At 58.7% G+C, this 16,030-nt stretch overlaps 1 protein-coding gene across 1 annotated transcript; it reads left to right on the top strand.

Annotated features, from left to right (window-relative positions):
* Positions 1 to 11,134: 11,134 nt before the first annotated feature.
* LOC125122009 (olfactory receptor 6B3-like) lies at positions 11,135 to 12,073 on the top strand. The gene has a single exon (XM_047770268.1). The coding sequence runs from the start codon at positions 11,135 to 11,137 to the stop codon at positions 12,071 to 12,073; it is 939 nt and encodes a 312-aa protein (XP_047626224.1).
* The last annotated feature ends 3,957 nt before the right edge of the window (positions 12,074 to 16,030 follow it).

Below are 16,030 nucleotides of genomic sequence, written 5' to 3'. Positions count from 1 at the left end.
AGCCTGTGAGTGCCACCCAGTGGCAAAGGTGGGGACCAGGATATTTCCAGGCCCAACGGTGATGGCAAACTCGATCTGAGAGACAACCACTAGCTACTAATAGGCACTGATTGCAAGTGTCCCTGAGACTGAGGGCGTAAAATGATCCTGAAACCAGAAACAGCCATGATATCTTGGGTGATGGCAGAGAAACTGATGAGAAGGGGGTTCCTTGACAGAAACGGCCACTCAGGAGCTTGCCGCCTGGGTGTGGGGGGACCGTCTCTTTGTGCTCACGAGCTGGGAGCCTCCCCTGAATTTGGAAGCACCTGTGGAACATCCAGATTCCATTGCCAGGTGGACAGTGTCTGTGAGCGGCTCTTGATTGACCAGCCATAAGCGTCTTGGCTCAGGAAGGGCAGCTTAAGGCAGATGGACAGCACCCCACTGGACGTGCTGCGGTCCCGTGACCAACTAATGGAAAAGCCCCGGTTGAAGGAGGTAAGAACCAGTCAGTTCTGAGGGCGGAACTGCATCTGCTTTTCTTGCAGCGACGGAAGAAGTAAACAATAAGGCCCCTGGGTTTGCGTGTTCCCTCACCTATGGGCAGAGCCTGGCTATGTGGCGGGGCAGATGGGCAGTGCCAACCTGGCCTGGCAAGAGGGTGCTGGAATGCGGCACAGCCCTACAGAAAACACTCTGAGAATCGGGGTGCCCCGGTAGGACACATCAAGGCCATCAGGAGAAACCCCTTCCAGGATCAGAAGGTGACCGGAAACAGCTAATGAGAGTTTCAGCGCTGTCACCGGAGCTCACCACTCGAATCCATGCAAGGAGTGGACAGAGGGGCCGCAGCCCCTTGGACCTGTGAGGCCGCAGAAGAGCCCAGGATGCCTGGGTGCAGGGTCCCTGGGGGAAGGCCCCACCGGGAGCAGGCAGATAGGCTGCCCCAGACCACTGCTGGGCACTCCAGGAGGCCGCAAACAGGTCCAGGTAAGTGTCTTACCCTGGACTGGGCTTTGCATTCCCAGTGGTGGGCGAAATGCTGGAATCCTGTCAGGGACAGGAAATAAGGCACTGTGCCCATATGGACCACAGAGCTGCATTTCTTCAAACCAGGGGACACGCGTACAGCCCAGGAGGCCAGCGTGGGCAGACACTCCACGTCCAGTGGCATTCCATCCTCAGAGCAGTGGTTTGAGAGAGAAGTGGAGCAGGTCATCGGAACACTTGTTTCCTCAGGTGGGAGAGAGGGCATCAAGGGCTGGCTGACCCTCAGCGGCAGGGCGGTGGGGGGGGGATCCCCTCTTGATAGCCGCTCCTTGCTGGGGGAGGGGCCGGAGTCATTGCTGGTCTCAACCCTCCTTCTCCCGTGTGATGGTCCAGGACCAGCACTGCCTCTGCGGGTGCGGGAAGCAGGGACAGCCCCTAGCGAGAAACTGTAACGATTGATGCTTTAAACCTTCAGACCAGAAATCCTGAAGGTGATGGGTGGGGTGTGCCTCATGCTGTCTGGAAGCATTGGAGTGGGCGGTGGGTGGAGGGGGGCGGAGGGGGGCAGCTGTGTGGCCCTGACGGCTGAGGCAGCCCAGGGACTCTGCCTCTGGGGGACCCACCCTGTCGGGGGGGAGCAGGACTAAGGGGGAGACTTTGCTGGACTGGCTGCTGCCAGGAATCTTGACCAGCACAGGGGCTGAAACCAACATCCTTCAAAGAAGGAAAGTTTGGGCTGAAGTCAGTGACAAGTGGAGAGAAAGAATGAGCTGAAGGTACAGGAACGTGCATGAAGGGGTCTCCACGGAGGGAAGCGCAGACAGGCTCCCACACAGGGCACGGGAGGCCCGCTAGACTCAGAGAGAACAAGCATTTCTTGCCCAGCGCCAGCCGAAAGGAAAAGGAGTCGGTGAGACCAGTAATGAGAAGGCATCTCTCCATTAACAAGAACTAGCATCTTTCTACCAACAAAGTGGGCCAGTTTCAGTCACCATGCACCTGAAACGGTGAACTCCTGGCAAAGCAGTGCTCGGAGATATTCTAATGCAGTCTCGATTCCTATGGACCTACGGAGGGCAGAGGGGTGCGATGAGCAAGTTTATCCTACAGGCCGAGGTCATGAAACTGTCCCCAGGTCCCATGAACTCAGTAGGGAAGGAATGGGCCCCAGGCAGGGTGGTGCCCAGCACGTCTGCTCCTCAGAAGAAATTCGTGAGCAGGTGAGAGTGAACAATATACTAATATACAGAGAGACGAGAATACCTGTTATATGTGTAACTTACCAAAACCCCTAAAGATGAGAATAAAGAACTCAAATCAGTAAGAGAAGGGCGGTGAGTTCAGTTAAAAACAAGTAAAAGACAAGCAATCGCTTCTCAAGAAAGACAGCCAAACGGCCACTAAGCCAGTTTTACCAGCAGCACAGTCTTATCAGCAACTAGAGAAATGCACACTGGAGACGTGAGATGTCCAAATGGACAAAAACTTGTGCAAACGTGAGCTCCATCCACACTGGCCATCAGCTGCTGTGTTTTCACAGTGTGGACGCTACCATTTCTTATCCACTTACACTTCGAAGGGCACCTGAGCCATGTCAGCTTTTAACAAGTATGAGAAGAGCGGCTATAAACACCTGTGCACAGGTGTGCGTGTAAATGTAACTCCCGCTTTATGAGAAACTGCCGAGCTGTTTCCCAGGGTGGTGGCACCTCCAGCGAGGCACCCACACCAGCAGTGTGTACAGTCCCGTCTCCGGCATCCTTGTGGCACTGGCTGTGGTCACTGGTTTTGTGTTAGCCCTTCCGACCCACGTGAGGGGAATCTTGTCACAGTTTTGATGGCGTTGCCTGGTGGCTGGTGGATGTGCTTCCTCTCAAGCGCTTATTGGCTGTCCGTTTATCCTCTTTGATGGAGTGTCTGTTTGTCCTTTCTTTGTTCATTCCACTGGCTTTCCTGAGAGCAGGAAAGACGTCAGCAGGTCGGGATATTTATTTACAAGAATGATAACCCCTACCCCGCCGGCTGGGTCCTCCTGCCCCCGTGTCTGAGCTCAGGGAGCCCCAACAAGCACAGCCCCAGGCTTCTCTCAGTTGGTCCCGTCTTTCCTCCCAACACAAGAGCTTCTCGGGGCGACGTTTAGCAGGACAGGCCTGTCTTGGCCGAGACGGACACAAGGGTGGGTGTGTTTTAATTATACAGTTGGAGCAAAAGTTCTTTTACGCCAGAAACTCAAATTCCCCGTCCCTTTGTGGGTAGTAATGTTCATGAGCTTGAGATGGAGCAGGGACCACCAAGTCCACCGCCCTGGATCAGGTCACGGTCACTGCACTGCAGCTGTCCCCTTCCCCAAGCAGGGGTCACACCCTTTCCTAGCCCCAAAGGGAGGGGGCAGTGGACGTCGTGGTGAGGACAGCACTGTGTGACCGGAGACTGTGTTGACAGGGGAGGTAGCTTGGTCAGAAACCTGGCCAGAGCTTGGGGGCGGCCAGTGGGCAGTGCCCTCAGCCAGAGGCCACCAGCGGGGCCCGGAGGCCTGGGACAGGAGATTTGCGCTAATTGGCAGAGCGGGGCAGCTCATCTCCGTGGAAGGGGTAATTGGACCCTGGAGCCCCACACCTGTGCACCACAGGGCAGGAAGCCAACGGCGCTTCTTCCCCAGCCTCTTTAAACCAGCAGGCGCTCAGGGCCCAGCCAGCCGCCCCGCAGGACTGGCCAGGTTCCCAGAGGCCGCCCACTCAGTTGTCGGTGGGAGAGAGGAGCGGCTCCTGACCTGCACTGGGCTGGGGAGGCCAGGGACACTGGTGGCTCTCCAGGTAGGTTCCTGTGTGTCCGTCCTCTCGGAGAAGTGGCTGGCCTGGCAACCTCTGGACCTGGTCCCTCAAGGAAGTGGCTGGAGCCAGGCCAGACAGAGGGGCCACTCACACCACTGGCCCGGGCCCTGATCTCACAGGGTGGGGACTTCCTCCCCCACCCCCCAGGCTTCACCCCCAGCCACCCCGTGTCTGCAGCCCCCGCCCCCCCTGAGCTCTGAAGTTCTCCACCCAGGCGCACAGGCACTGTTCCCACCACCCACTTTGTCCACCCCCCCAGGAGGCCCCCCACTCTAGGAGCATGGGGGACCCCTGCTGAAGGCTCCTTGTCCCTGTGTCTACCAGGGCTGCTCTCTGCCTCTCCCCACCCACCCTCCCCTCCCCAACCGGGAGCCGGCTGACCAGGGCACTTTGCTGCAAAGCCAGAGCAGGTGTTGGTTGCTGCCGCCTCCAGATACCCCGCTGGGTGTGCACCGGAGGCTCCCCTGCCCCCTGCACTCCGGCCTCTGCTCCCGCTCCCACCCTGTGTCCCCAGCCCCACTTCCGTCTCTTCCTCGTGTGAACTTGCTCTGATCCCCTCTTTGAGGAAGCCAGAAATGACCCCACATCTCTGGAAAGTTTGAGGGTGACAAGGACTCAGAGGACACTGAGTCACTTACCTTAAACACCTGCTCCCGCCAAGCCCAGGGGATGGGAGCTACACCTGAAGTGGGACCACCCCCCGCCCCGATGTATCATGGAGCGACCTCTCCCTCTGGGTTGACCCCTTGGGCAGGTGTGGCCCCAAACTACAAAGAAACCCAAGATCCCACCATCTCCAAGGTTAGGCTCGAATCTCACAGAACCCAAACTCCCGCCCTACGCTGCAGTGGGCGGGACGCCACCTCTGGTCCAGGCTGGACTCTGTGCCACCCCGATGATGTGGGGGTGGGGGGGAGAGGAAAAGGACAGGCCACGTCCTTGGTCCCCTGCACTGGCTCCCTCTGCTCCGCCCCCCTTCCCTCTACTGCAGCTCCTGTTCCCCGACGTGGTCGCTGGGATGGACCTTCCCCGAAACACACTGGGGGGGGGGTGGGGGGTCTTGTTTTATATGAGAACGTGGATTCTCACAGTGTGCATTTCCCACTGTGACCGCTGACCCCGCACAGCTGGGGTCTGAAAAACTTCCACTGAAGCGTTGCTGTCCTTCAAGGCAACGGGACGAAAGGATGGAACGTTTGGGTAAATAAGGATCCGACTTGGATCTGGTTTTCACGTCTCCTAAGAGTGTTCTGTCCTTGCTGGTTCCCTGGTCTTGTCTCTCTGTGTTCTCGCTGAGTTAACCGAGGGCCCCCTAACTGCCAGTCCCCACGTGCTTTGCCCGGGTCAGCCGCGGACCGCTCTCCTCCCCATGGTGCCGCCTCTGTCCTGGCGGAAGCCCCCTGCCTCCCGGGCCCTCTCCACGTGCCCTCTTCCTCCTCTTGCCCTGGACAGCCATGCTTCTCCGCCTGGCCTTCTCCTCTTCGTCTTCACGCTCTCCTTGCTCACGTCCCAGCTGCGAGCAGTGGTGTCCCCTTGGCTCTCAGGAAGCCTGTCGGGAAGGCCGTGGCACGGCTGCTGGAACACGTCAGCCGCACCGCCTCTGGCCCAGACGACCTCACCGGCTTCGTACAGGCTCCCCAGCTCCACGACTGCTCCGTGCGGCTTGATCTCCATGCACGATCCAGGGTAAGACCACACCACTGCCCATCTCGGGGTGAAAGCAGCATCCTCCCCATGGCCCATGACCTTCTGTGCGATGCCCCCCACCTTGGTGACAGAGCCTCCAACGGCTGCTTTGTCTCACTTTGCCACAGACACACTTGTCTCCTCGCCACTCTGCACACAGCAGGCGTGCTCCAATGTGCACCCCCTGCAGCCACCTGGCCCAGCCTACCTCTGTCAGGTCTTTGCCCAGTGTCGCCTTCTCACTGACATTTGTTCCTGTGCTGAGCACTGCCACTACCGCCTGTCCTGACCCACTCTTCCCATCACCACCCCCTGGGCACACGCTGAGCACTTGGGTCTTCGGAGTGCGGCTGACCTCTCCTCGGCTTCCCTGCCTCCCCCAGAACTTACATTTCCTGAGGGCAGAGGTTTCAGACTGATTTCTCTCCCAGTTGATCCCAAGTGCCTGGAGACAACGACTTTGCAGCAGCAGGCGCTGCTGGGACGGATGGATGGGGGGGACCCCTTCCTGCCCCTACTCACCCGGGTCTCTACTTGGCCACCCCGGAACCAACACATCCCGAGCCAAGCCGCCCACCTCCGTCCTGTCTCACAAGTGAACTTCTCCCCTCCTGTCCTTCTGCATCCGAGCCCGAGTCTACCTTGAACTGAGCTGAGCCCGGATTCCGCGATTGGCAGGGCGGCAGGGGTACCGGGGGTCAGCGAGGTGCTCTCAGGGACTGAACCTGGTTCCCTGGGCAGAATTCTGTCCTTTGGGAGGGGACGGGAGAGAGGCGGACAGCAGAGGGGCTTGCTCGGGGGACGGTTGGCGACTGCGGCTGGAGAGGGAGCTGCGTGCTGTGGGGGATGGGCAGACGGAGTCGGGACGGCGGACGAGGACCCGGCCCAGGGCGTGACCATCACTCCGGGTGCGGGGAGGTTGCGCGGAAGCCCATGAGGCTGGAGACTGATTCTAGAGCTTCCGGAGGAAGACGCGGGAGAAACCGGACTCAGCTTTGGCTTAGTTGGGGGGGGGGGGCTGAAGCTTGATGTCCGGCCTGGGCGGCGGGGCGGCGGCCGTGGTGCTGATGCCCGAGACCAGCACAAGGAGGCCGTGGGGCCCCTGGTAATCCCTGGCCGCACGAGTGGGGTGTGCAGAGACGAGGGAGGGGTAGCATCAGATGGAGGGGAGTGGGGCGCCTTTGCGGAGTGTGGGCGCCAAGAGCCGGAGGTGAGGGACTGGGACCTGCCGGGAAGCCAGAGACAGGTTGGTCCCGGCAGCTGTGGGACGGCCAGTGCCCGGTGCGCAGGGACAGAAGCGGGGTGGCTGGCGGCCGAGGTGGGCGGGAACCGGGACCCTGGCTTTAGGGGTCTTTTACGAATGAGAGGAGGGGGTCTGGCAGAGGCGCCAAGTCCGGGCAATGTAAGCGGCTCCGAGGAGCCAGGGCTGGGGCGAGAGCAGCGTGGAGGGGTGGGATCTGAGGCTTGGGGGGGGCATCTGAGGGGGCCCCTCGCCCCACCGCAGGAGCGGGTGCAAAGCAGTTTGCAAGCGCTGCCAGTTGACGGGGCGGCTGCTGGTGGGGGTGGTTTTCGTAGAGTCCGAGGGTCCAGCCCATAGTGGGCTCGGGGGAATGAGGGTATGTGTCACCCCAGATATTACGATTTTTCAAAAGAAGCCAGAAATCTGTGCTTCTGTGTGGCATGTTCTGATTTTCCAAATCGGTCGTCAGAGGGAGTCCGTAAAGACTTCTCAGTAACGACACGTGTGGGAGAGGAGAACGGAGCAATACAGGGTGGGGGCGGGGCCCTCGGAGCTGTTCGGGCTTCAGTTAAATTCTCACGCCGCCCCCCAATGAAATCCCTCCGCCCAGGTATTGCACTTCATTTCATTTCATTTCATTCTTTTTTGTGGCCATGCTTTTGGCATGTGGAATTTCCATCGCCAGGGATCAAACCTGCGCCACAACAGCAACCGTAGCCACGGCAGTGACAACACCGGATCCCTAACCTGCTGAGCCACCAGGGAGCTCTCCCCAGGTATATTTTCAGTGTCACTCTTGAAGTTCGCTGGTGGCCCATGGTTGAGGATTGGCGTCATCACTGTGGCGGTGTGGGTTCAGTCCCTGGCCTGGGAACGTCTGCAGGCCACAGGCATGGCCAGAAAGAAAGAAGAAAAAAATAAAGTGTCACTTTTCATCTTTGGCTTATTCTTTAACAATAACCATCAGGGAGCTCCCCTCGTGGCTCAGCGGTTAATGAAACTGATTAGTATCCATGAAGATGCGGGTTCGATCCTGGCCTCACTCAGCGGGTTAAGGATCCAGTGTTGTCGTGAGCTGTGGTGTAGGTCACAGACGCGGCTCAGGTCCTGCGTGGCTGTGGCTGTGGTGTAGGCCGGCAGCTGTAGCTCCAACTCAACCCCTAGCCTGGAACCTCTAAATGCCACTGGTGTGGGCCTAAAAAGTGAAAAATAAAATAAAACAATAACAATCGAAGCCTAAAGAAAATCAAGGACCGGACACCCTGTGAGTGGATGGTGCTTCTGGGCTGTGCTCTTGGCTCCATGGTGTCTGTGGACGAGGATGATGGGGCTGGAGGGCCTGCGGGTGCTGACACTCTGTTCCTCAGACATTTGTTTTCTTTCTTCCTTCCTTCTTTTCTTTCTTTCTTTCTTTCTTTCTTTTTGTTTTTAGGGCTACAGGTGCAGCACATGGAAATTCCCAGGCTAGGGGTCACATCTGAGCTGCAGCGGCCGGCTTACACCACAGCCACAGCCACAGCCACAGCAACACAAGATCTGAGCTGAGTCTGCCACCTACGCCACAGCTCACGGCAATGCTGGACACTTAACCCATTGGACGAGTCCAGGAATCGAACCTGCATCTTCAGGGATACTAGTCAGGTTCATTATTGCTGAGCCCCAATGGAAACGCCAGAAATAAATAACGCCTTTGGGGACGACAAAGGTATGAAAAATTTGGAATCGTTTTTAATCAAAGCCTTTCGTATGTTTTCTGAAGTAACTTGTGAAGAAGAGACTCATTTGGCTTCTTTAACCAAATGTTGGACCAATGACCTTGGCTTCATTCATTAAACAGTCTGCCCTTTCCTCGTTGATTGTATCATATGAGCCCTGATTTAGGGCTCGTTACAATGTTTCTGCACTGCTGTATTGATTAAATGGCAGTACTATTTTTTAATTACTTTATGAAACCATTCGTTTCACTTAATCGTATTTTCTCATCTCCAAGATAGCATGTCTCCTTCATTAATTTTCTTCTTTCTTTTTCCTGAACTTTCCCGTATGTTCGCACTTGCAGATGATTTTAAGAATTATTTCACTCTGTGTTAAGAAAAATAAAATGTGGTGCGATTTCAACCGTAAATGAGTCAAATTTTAAAATCCATTGGCGATACTGACATTTTTATAATGTGTTTTTTCATCAAGGAGCATTATTGGTTGCTGGTATGTAGGAAGACTGCAGTTTTAATATCCCTTTTGATATCCCTTAACCAATTAGAGTAGTGTCCTGGATTTTCTAGGTTAGAAGCCATGTCAGGGAGTTCCCTGGTGGTCTAGTGGTTAAGGGTTTGGGGTTGTCAGTGCTGTGACTTGGGTTTGATTCCTGGCCCAGGAGCTTCCACATGTCATGGGCACGGCAGAGTAAAAAAAATACAAAAACAGACAAACAAACCACAAAAACCTCTGTCATCTGAAAGTAATGACCCTTTTGTCTGCCTCCTTATCCGTGTCTGTAGTCAGCAGGAGACAGTGGTGGTTTTAAAGAGGATTGATCTTTGTCTCAATCTCAGTGGGATGGGAGCAGCTCCGGTACGAAGGACACAGCTGTCACAGGCTGTTGGCTGAAGTCAGAGATCATGTGTCATATTCAAATAAGTAACTCTTTTGCAGATGGCAAAGGTATGAAAAATTTGGAATCGTTTTTAACCAAAGCCGTTTCCGCAGCCGCTGGACCCTGAAGAGATGGTTTTAGTAGCTTTGCTGGCCCTCACACTCCCCGGGGTGGCCAGGGTGGGGCGTGTGTTGTCCTAATGTGCTGGTGGGGGCTGTTCGCTGGCTCTTTCTTTGCGCTTTGTAACTACGGTTTTTTTAAAAAATCATGGGCGTGTAGTTCTTTTGTGCAAAGACTTTGTCACTTTGTGAAATGAACTGGGGGGAATTCTCATGCTCTGGGACCGTTTACAAAACATGGGAAGATCCACTCCTGATGTAAATGCGAGATTCGTGCCAGCGAAGCTTCCGGGGCCGCTGGCTTTCTTGGACGCCACTCTAACGGGTCTCGTGTTTATGTCGCGGGGATATCTTTCACCTTGTCTTTCACTTGTCCGTTTCCTGGAGGGCAGTCATGCTGAGTCTCTGACACGGGCCAGCGCGTGACCGCCTTTAGGCGTCGTCAAGCTCAGCGTCCTTTTCCTCGGCTGCAGCGCGGCCTGTAAGGGCACCTGCAGAAGCCTCTGCCTTCGCTCCTGGACGACACTGTCTGTTTGGTCCATGTGTTTCGTGTTCCCACAGCGTCAGAGGGCAACCAACAACTCCATCTGTCCGTCTTAAGAGTTCCGAACTTGTAGCCCGAGTGGTTCATTGTTTTCTGCTGTCCACGTCCTGCAGGAGGAGCCACAGCCCAGGTGCTTGAGGAGCCGGCGTGTCCTGGTGCTGCCGCGAGCTTGGGCGCGTCCACGGACTTTTCACGGTGAGCCTCGGCTGTTCATCTCAAAGTGAGAGCCGTGTTTCCCCAGGGCTGTGGTGATGATTGCGGGGTGATCCGTGAATAGACCTGGCGCGCGGTAAGCGCTAGACGGCCCTTTATGCCGTGGAGAGGGCTCTGGGGACCCACCTTTGGCACGGAGTGCGTGGGCCTGGGCAGCCACCGGACTGTCCGAAACCCTGCATGGAGGGGCCCTGTTTTCATGCCCCTGTCACTCCCCCGTCATGCCTGACAGGCACCTGGCAGGTGGCTTCTCCCCCCAGTCACAGGCCCTGGCGAACATTCTACAAGCCTCCACTCTGCTGCCCCGGCCCTCTCTGCCCCGTGCTGTCTCTCCTCCAGAATCTGGTTGACACCCCTCCCTGGCTGATGTCCCCTCTGGATCTCTTTGATGCTGCAGGGGTTTATTTTATTATTCTTTTACCATATTTGAAGGGGCCTTAAGATGGCACCAGGGTGGAAAGGTGACCCCTCTCCCTGCTTGGCCTGGGGGCTCCTGCTGCTCTCCCTGAAGAGAGCCTAAGTCTGGGGTCTGGCTCTTCAGGACCCCCTGGGCCCTGCCAATGTCCCTTCCTCTTGCAAAGTCCTCTCTGAAACCACGTGAAAGGCGATCCTGGCAGCAGAGACTGTGGGGCGTCCTTTGCTCTCCTACATTCCCTGGAAAAGTCCAGGCTGCGAAAACTGACGGTTTCGAGACGCCCCTGGGAGAGGAGGGGGCAGGGTACTCAGAGTGACGGGTCCCCCGGAGACCCAGAGCTTTCACATGCGGATGGTAAGGGCTCAACTCGGGGACGGTGTCTGCTGCCCTGGTGCGGAAGGAGCCTGTCCTTGGACCAGACCCACCCCCAGCGGAGCTCTGCTCTCTCCCCAGCCGCCCTCCGCCCTCCCCGGGCTGCCCGGCCGACGGGGGTCTGCAGCCCGGGGCGCCCAGGCAGCAGGATGAGGGGCGAGAACGGGACCCAGGTGGGCGCCTTCGTGCTGCTGGGCTTCCCCACGGCCCCTGGGCTGCAGCGCCTGCTCTTCCTGCTCTTCCTGCTCATCTACCTCCTGGTGCTGCTGGAGAACCTGGCCATCATCCTCACGGTCTGGAGGAGCCCCTCCCTGCACAGGCCCATGTACTGCTTTCTGGGCTGCATGTCAGCCCTGGAGCTCTGGTACGTGTCTGACATCGTCCCCAAGATGCTGGGCGGCTTCCTGCTGCAGCGCTGGCGCATCTCCTTCGCGGGCTGCATGACGCAGCTCTACTTCTTCAGCGCCCTCATGTGCACCGAGTGCGTGCTGCTGGCCTCCATGGCCTACGACCGCTATGTGGCCATCTGCCACCCCCTGCGCTACCCGGCCATCATGACCGCGGGGCTGTGCGCCCGCCTGGTGGCCTTCTCCTTCGCCAGCGGCTTCTCCATCTCCGTGGTCAAGGTCTACTTCATCTCCAGCGCCACCTTCTGTGGCTCCAACGTCCTGAACCACTTCTTCTGCGACATCTCCCCCATCCTCAGACTGGCCTGCACGGACTTCTCGACGGCCGAGCTGGTGGACTTCGTCCTGGCCTTCGTCATCCTGGTGTTCCCGCTCGCGGCCACCGCGCTCTCCTACGCGCACATCGTCCTGGCCGTCCTGCACACGCCCTCGGCCACGGGCCGCCGGCGCGCCTTCTCCACCTGCGCCTCCCACCTCACCGTGGTCACCGTCTTCTATATGGCCTTGCTCTTCATGTACGTCCGGCCCCAGGCCATCGACTCGCGGAGCTCCAACAAGCTCATCTCTGTTTTTTACACCGTCCTCACCCCCATTTTGAACCCCTTGATCTACTGTCTGAGGAACAGAGAATTCAAGGATGCTTTGCGGAAGGCTCTGGGCTTTGGCCAAGCTCGGCCATAGGCACCATTTGCCTTCTGCTCCTGGAAACGTTTGAACACACGCCTCCTCTCTGATGAGACCATCTGAGTTGTGATGATGCAGGCGCCTTGCCGTCTTGCGGGGCTTCTCTTATTTTGACCCTTGCTTCCACATCTGTTTTTCTCCCTCGGCTCACAGACGTTAGAATCTAGGTGTGGGTGTGGGTGTGGGAATGCCGCTCTTTTCTGCCTGTCGTGTGTGAGCGAGGAAGAGCTGGGGGTGTTCCCTCGGCTTTGAATTACCTTGCACATTTCAGGAAACAGCAAAAGGCTTTTAGAGTCCTCAGTACAGTGCAGCATTTTAAAGAACTGAGCCCTTGAGCTCTATGGGTACCTGAGCCCCAAGTGTCCTCGGAGCAAAGTGCGTGGGACTCGCAGGGACCTTAGACTGGGTTCCAACACTCAAACCTGCTGCTCTCAGTCTGGGGCTGGACTCCAGCCCCTCCTTTTCCTGCGCATGAACCTCCGCCCCCATCCGTCAGCTGCAGAGAGAAGGATTGTATTCGCGTGGGAGCTGACCCTGGTGGACCTGCACCGCAGGAGCAGGTGTCCCGGAAGGAGGGAACCACATCTGGAGCCCCTCAGAGCCCAACATGCTGCCTGCTGGGCAGTCCACAGACGTGGGGAACGAATGCCCCAAGGCGTAAAAACCAGGTGCCAGCCTTCTGCAAGGAGCGACCACGGGCCCTGCACCCCAGCCTGAGTGCCAGGAGCCCTGCCCAAGATCGGGGAGAGGAGCTGGCATCTTAGGAGGAGTGACCTTCAGGGGCAAAAGCACCGAGTCAGCACTGGGGCACCAGGTCAGCATCTCGGGATGTGGCTCCAGTGTGTGCGGAGGCCCTTACAGCATTAGACAGGTTTCCAGACGCCACTGATCGGCTCCAGCGCTCAAACAGCAGTGTGTAGGACATTGGGAATGACAAGGGCAGATCCGAGCAGGTTCCCACGGGATCAGGGCGGGGTTTGGGGACTGGAAGGCGGGAGGGGCCGTGGGGACCACAGGGCTGCTGCAGCGCAGACCACCTCTGTCTCTCTGTCTGACGCAGCCTGGGACTGGGACAGACCCCCGCTTTCCCCCTCGCTTCCCCCCACCCGCCCCAGGGGATCCCTGCCCATCAGCCCCGTGGAGTCCAGCCGCTGTCCAGCTGCACAAGGCCCTTCGCCCCCTGCTGGTCACTATAGGGGTCAGACTCAAACCAGCCAGGCGCAAAGGCCGAGGAGAGGGTCCGCAGTGGAGCCGGGCACCTGAGCAGGTCTGAGGTGCTGCCGGGACCCTCTCCTTCCATCTCTGTACATCGGTTCTAGTCCCTCCAGCCACATGCACGTGCTCTGGTTTGGGTCGTTTGCTGGCCATCCCCCCACGCCCGGCCCGAGGTCAATACCTGAGACACAAAACGAGGGAGATTCAGCCGGCTGCGGTGGCCCCTGGGGCCAGTGGACAGGGACAGCGCTGGGACAGGTGCAGGGGTGTGCAGTGGCCTAATGAAGCCAGAGTGGAGGGCAAACCCAGGGCCCCCTGCAGGAGGGTTGGAGAGGAGGGGCTCCGGGCAGTGCCAGCGCCTGCAGGGTCCCAAAGGCAGCTCTGTGTGGTGGCCCACTTCGGGGCTGACGCCTGGCATGCACAAAAGGAGGCGTGAGAGGCAGGTGGAGGTCGGCACCCAGAGGGGAGATGGACCGAGGCCCCCAGGTTCTCCTCCTCCACGGGAAGTGACTGATCTCCGTGCCCCATTCGCTCTGCTCAGTCAGACCCCAGGGCCCTGTAGGACGTAGCAGAGGGGCAGGGGGCCAGGAGACCCTGCCTCCTGCTGCTCCACCAGCCAGGGACCCGGCCATGTGCCTGCCAGGGCCTCGCACAGGGTTCCGAGAGCCTGTTTCCCTCCCGTCTGGTGGCTGAGCCAGCGACAGGTTCCCTCTCCCGGGAACCTCCTCCGTCCACAGCCTCCTTCACGCACCCGCTCATTCATTCGCCTGGCCAAGCGCTCGCTCGGTGCCAGACCTGAATCCAGGCAGCCGAGGTCTGATGCTGAACCAAACAGGCCAAACCCAGCCCTTGTGCCGCTTATGTTCCATCGAGGGTGGAGACACACACAGAATAACGAGGCTGAACGTGCAGAGGGGCGGCCGGGGACACATGGGAGAGGGAAAAGTGCAGCGGGAGTTACCCTGCGTGGTGCCCAGAGCCCGCGAATGTGACCCGGGTCCTTGCAGACGTGATCAGGCGAAGAACCTGGAGATGGGAGGTCACTGCGGCTCGTCCAGGTGGGGACACACAGAGGAGGCTGAGCACAGCCGAGGGTGCCGTGTGACCCCAGAGGCAGAGGTGGGGGCGGGGGCGAGGGGACGTCTGGAGCCCCCGGCGGCTGGAAGGGGCAGCAAGGACCCTCCCCGCAGCCTCAGGAGGAGCTCAGCAGTCCCACGTGTGATTTGGGACTTTTAGAATAAACTCCGTTGTTTGAAGCCGTGGGAGTGTGTTACTCCGGGTCCAGGACACTAAACCCGCAGGAAAGAGAATGGGGCAGCCCTGGGGAGAAAGTGCTGTCGTGAAGAACGTTCCAGAGGCCACAGGAACCAAAAGCCCTCAGGAGGAGGGGGCAGGCCCCCGTGTGGGGCTGGGGGTCCAGCGGCATCGGAAGAGGGGAGAGTCGAATGAGACCAGAGGGGAGGAGACCCAGGCCCAATGGCGGGGGCCGTGCTGGCCCCAACGAGCCCGTCCTCCTGGGGCTGGACACTGCTGCGATTCCGAGCTGTGGCGACCAGGACCTGACCTGCGTCCCCTCGGTCCACACGCTGTGTGGCCAACACACAGCCACCCGGTGGCTCTGGCTTTGGCCTGCACCCTCTTGGAGCACAGTCAGCCCACAGTCCCTCCTCCCTCCGAGCCAGGGATAGTGGCTCCTCCAGCCAGGAGCACAGGATGTGGCCACCGAGGGGCGTGGTGGGGGAGCTGGACCAGGGCCACGGCCGTGGGCCCCACAGACTTGCCCTCGGCTGACCCCAGAGGCAGGAGGAAGTGCTAATTGGCTGTGTGGGCAGAGTCGCCTGTCTGTCGAGGGTAATTGGACCCTGGAGTCCTCATGCTCTAGCTGAAAACACCACGACCATGCCTCCCAGATGCCCAGGTGGCCTGCTTCTCCAGAGCATGTCCCTGAGGCCAGCCGGGGAGTCGCCAGACACAGGGAGAAGCCACTCATAGTGAGGTTTCCAGGACCCCAGGTGGGACCCAGCACTTTCCATGCTGGCGCCTGACTCACTGTGCTGTGACTTTAGAGCAATGCATTTACCTTGCATCTGGTGGAGGGAGTGTGTGTGTGTGTGTGTGTGTGTGTGTGTGTGTGTGACACCCCCAACCACGCATGCCCGCACACAACCGATTTGAGGCAAGGGCTGTGCAGGACTCCCCTCTGCAGCCCGTCACCAAGGCTCAAGGGTGCTCCATTAATGGCCCTCACACCTATGGGTACTGTGCTGAGTAGACACTTATGGGTACTGTGCTGAGTACACACCACGGGTACTGTGCTGAGTACACACCACGGGTACTGTGCTGAGCCCGACTTTCTAACATCATTCCCATCCAGACCCAGCAGATCAGAGGACACCTGCCCCCATCGTATCTCAGGTGCTGTCCAGGGGGTCTGCCAGGTATGAGGGAAGCTGAGGGTGCAGGTGGAGTCAGGGAAACACTGCAGCGCTGCCCCCTGACAGGCCCTAAAATGCATCCTCTCTGGGAAGGGGGTCTTCCCTCCCCGCTCTGGTTCTCCTGAGAACTGGAGGTGGCATTCGCCGGCCGGGTGAACACCTTCTCTCCGCGGCCCCTGGGGGACCTGCTTCCCAGGACAGGACGCCGGCTGCCTCCGCCAACCCGCGGAGCCTGTGGGACTCTGTGCGGGGAGGCGCCGGGGGAGCAACGGAGCCGAAAATGCAGCCGGTCTCAAAAGAGCCT

The sequence above is a fragment of the Phacochoerus africanus genome, chromosome 3, assembly GCF_016906955.1.
Source record: "Phacochoerus africanus isolate WHEZ1 chromosome 3, ROS_Pafr_v1, whole genome shotgun sequence".
NCBI lineage: Eukaryota > Metazoa > Chordata > Mammalia > Artiodactyla > Suidae > Phacochoerus > Phacochoerus africanus.
Note: the sequence above shows the minus strand (reverse complement) of the source record. Positions and strands in the feature narration are given on the sequence as shown.

Bases quoted from the DNA above. Each gene is read 5' to 3' on its own strand.
- LOC125122009 (XM_047770268.1), top strand. From the start codon at position 11,135: ATGAGGGGCGAGAACGGGACCCAGGTGGGCGCCTTCGTGCTGCTGGGC.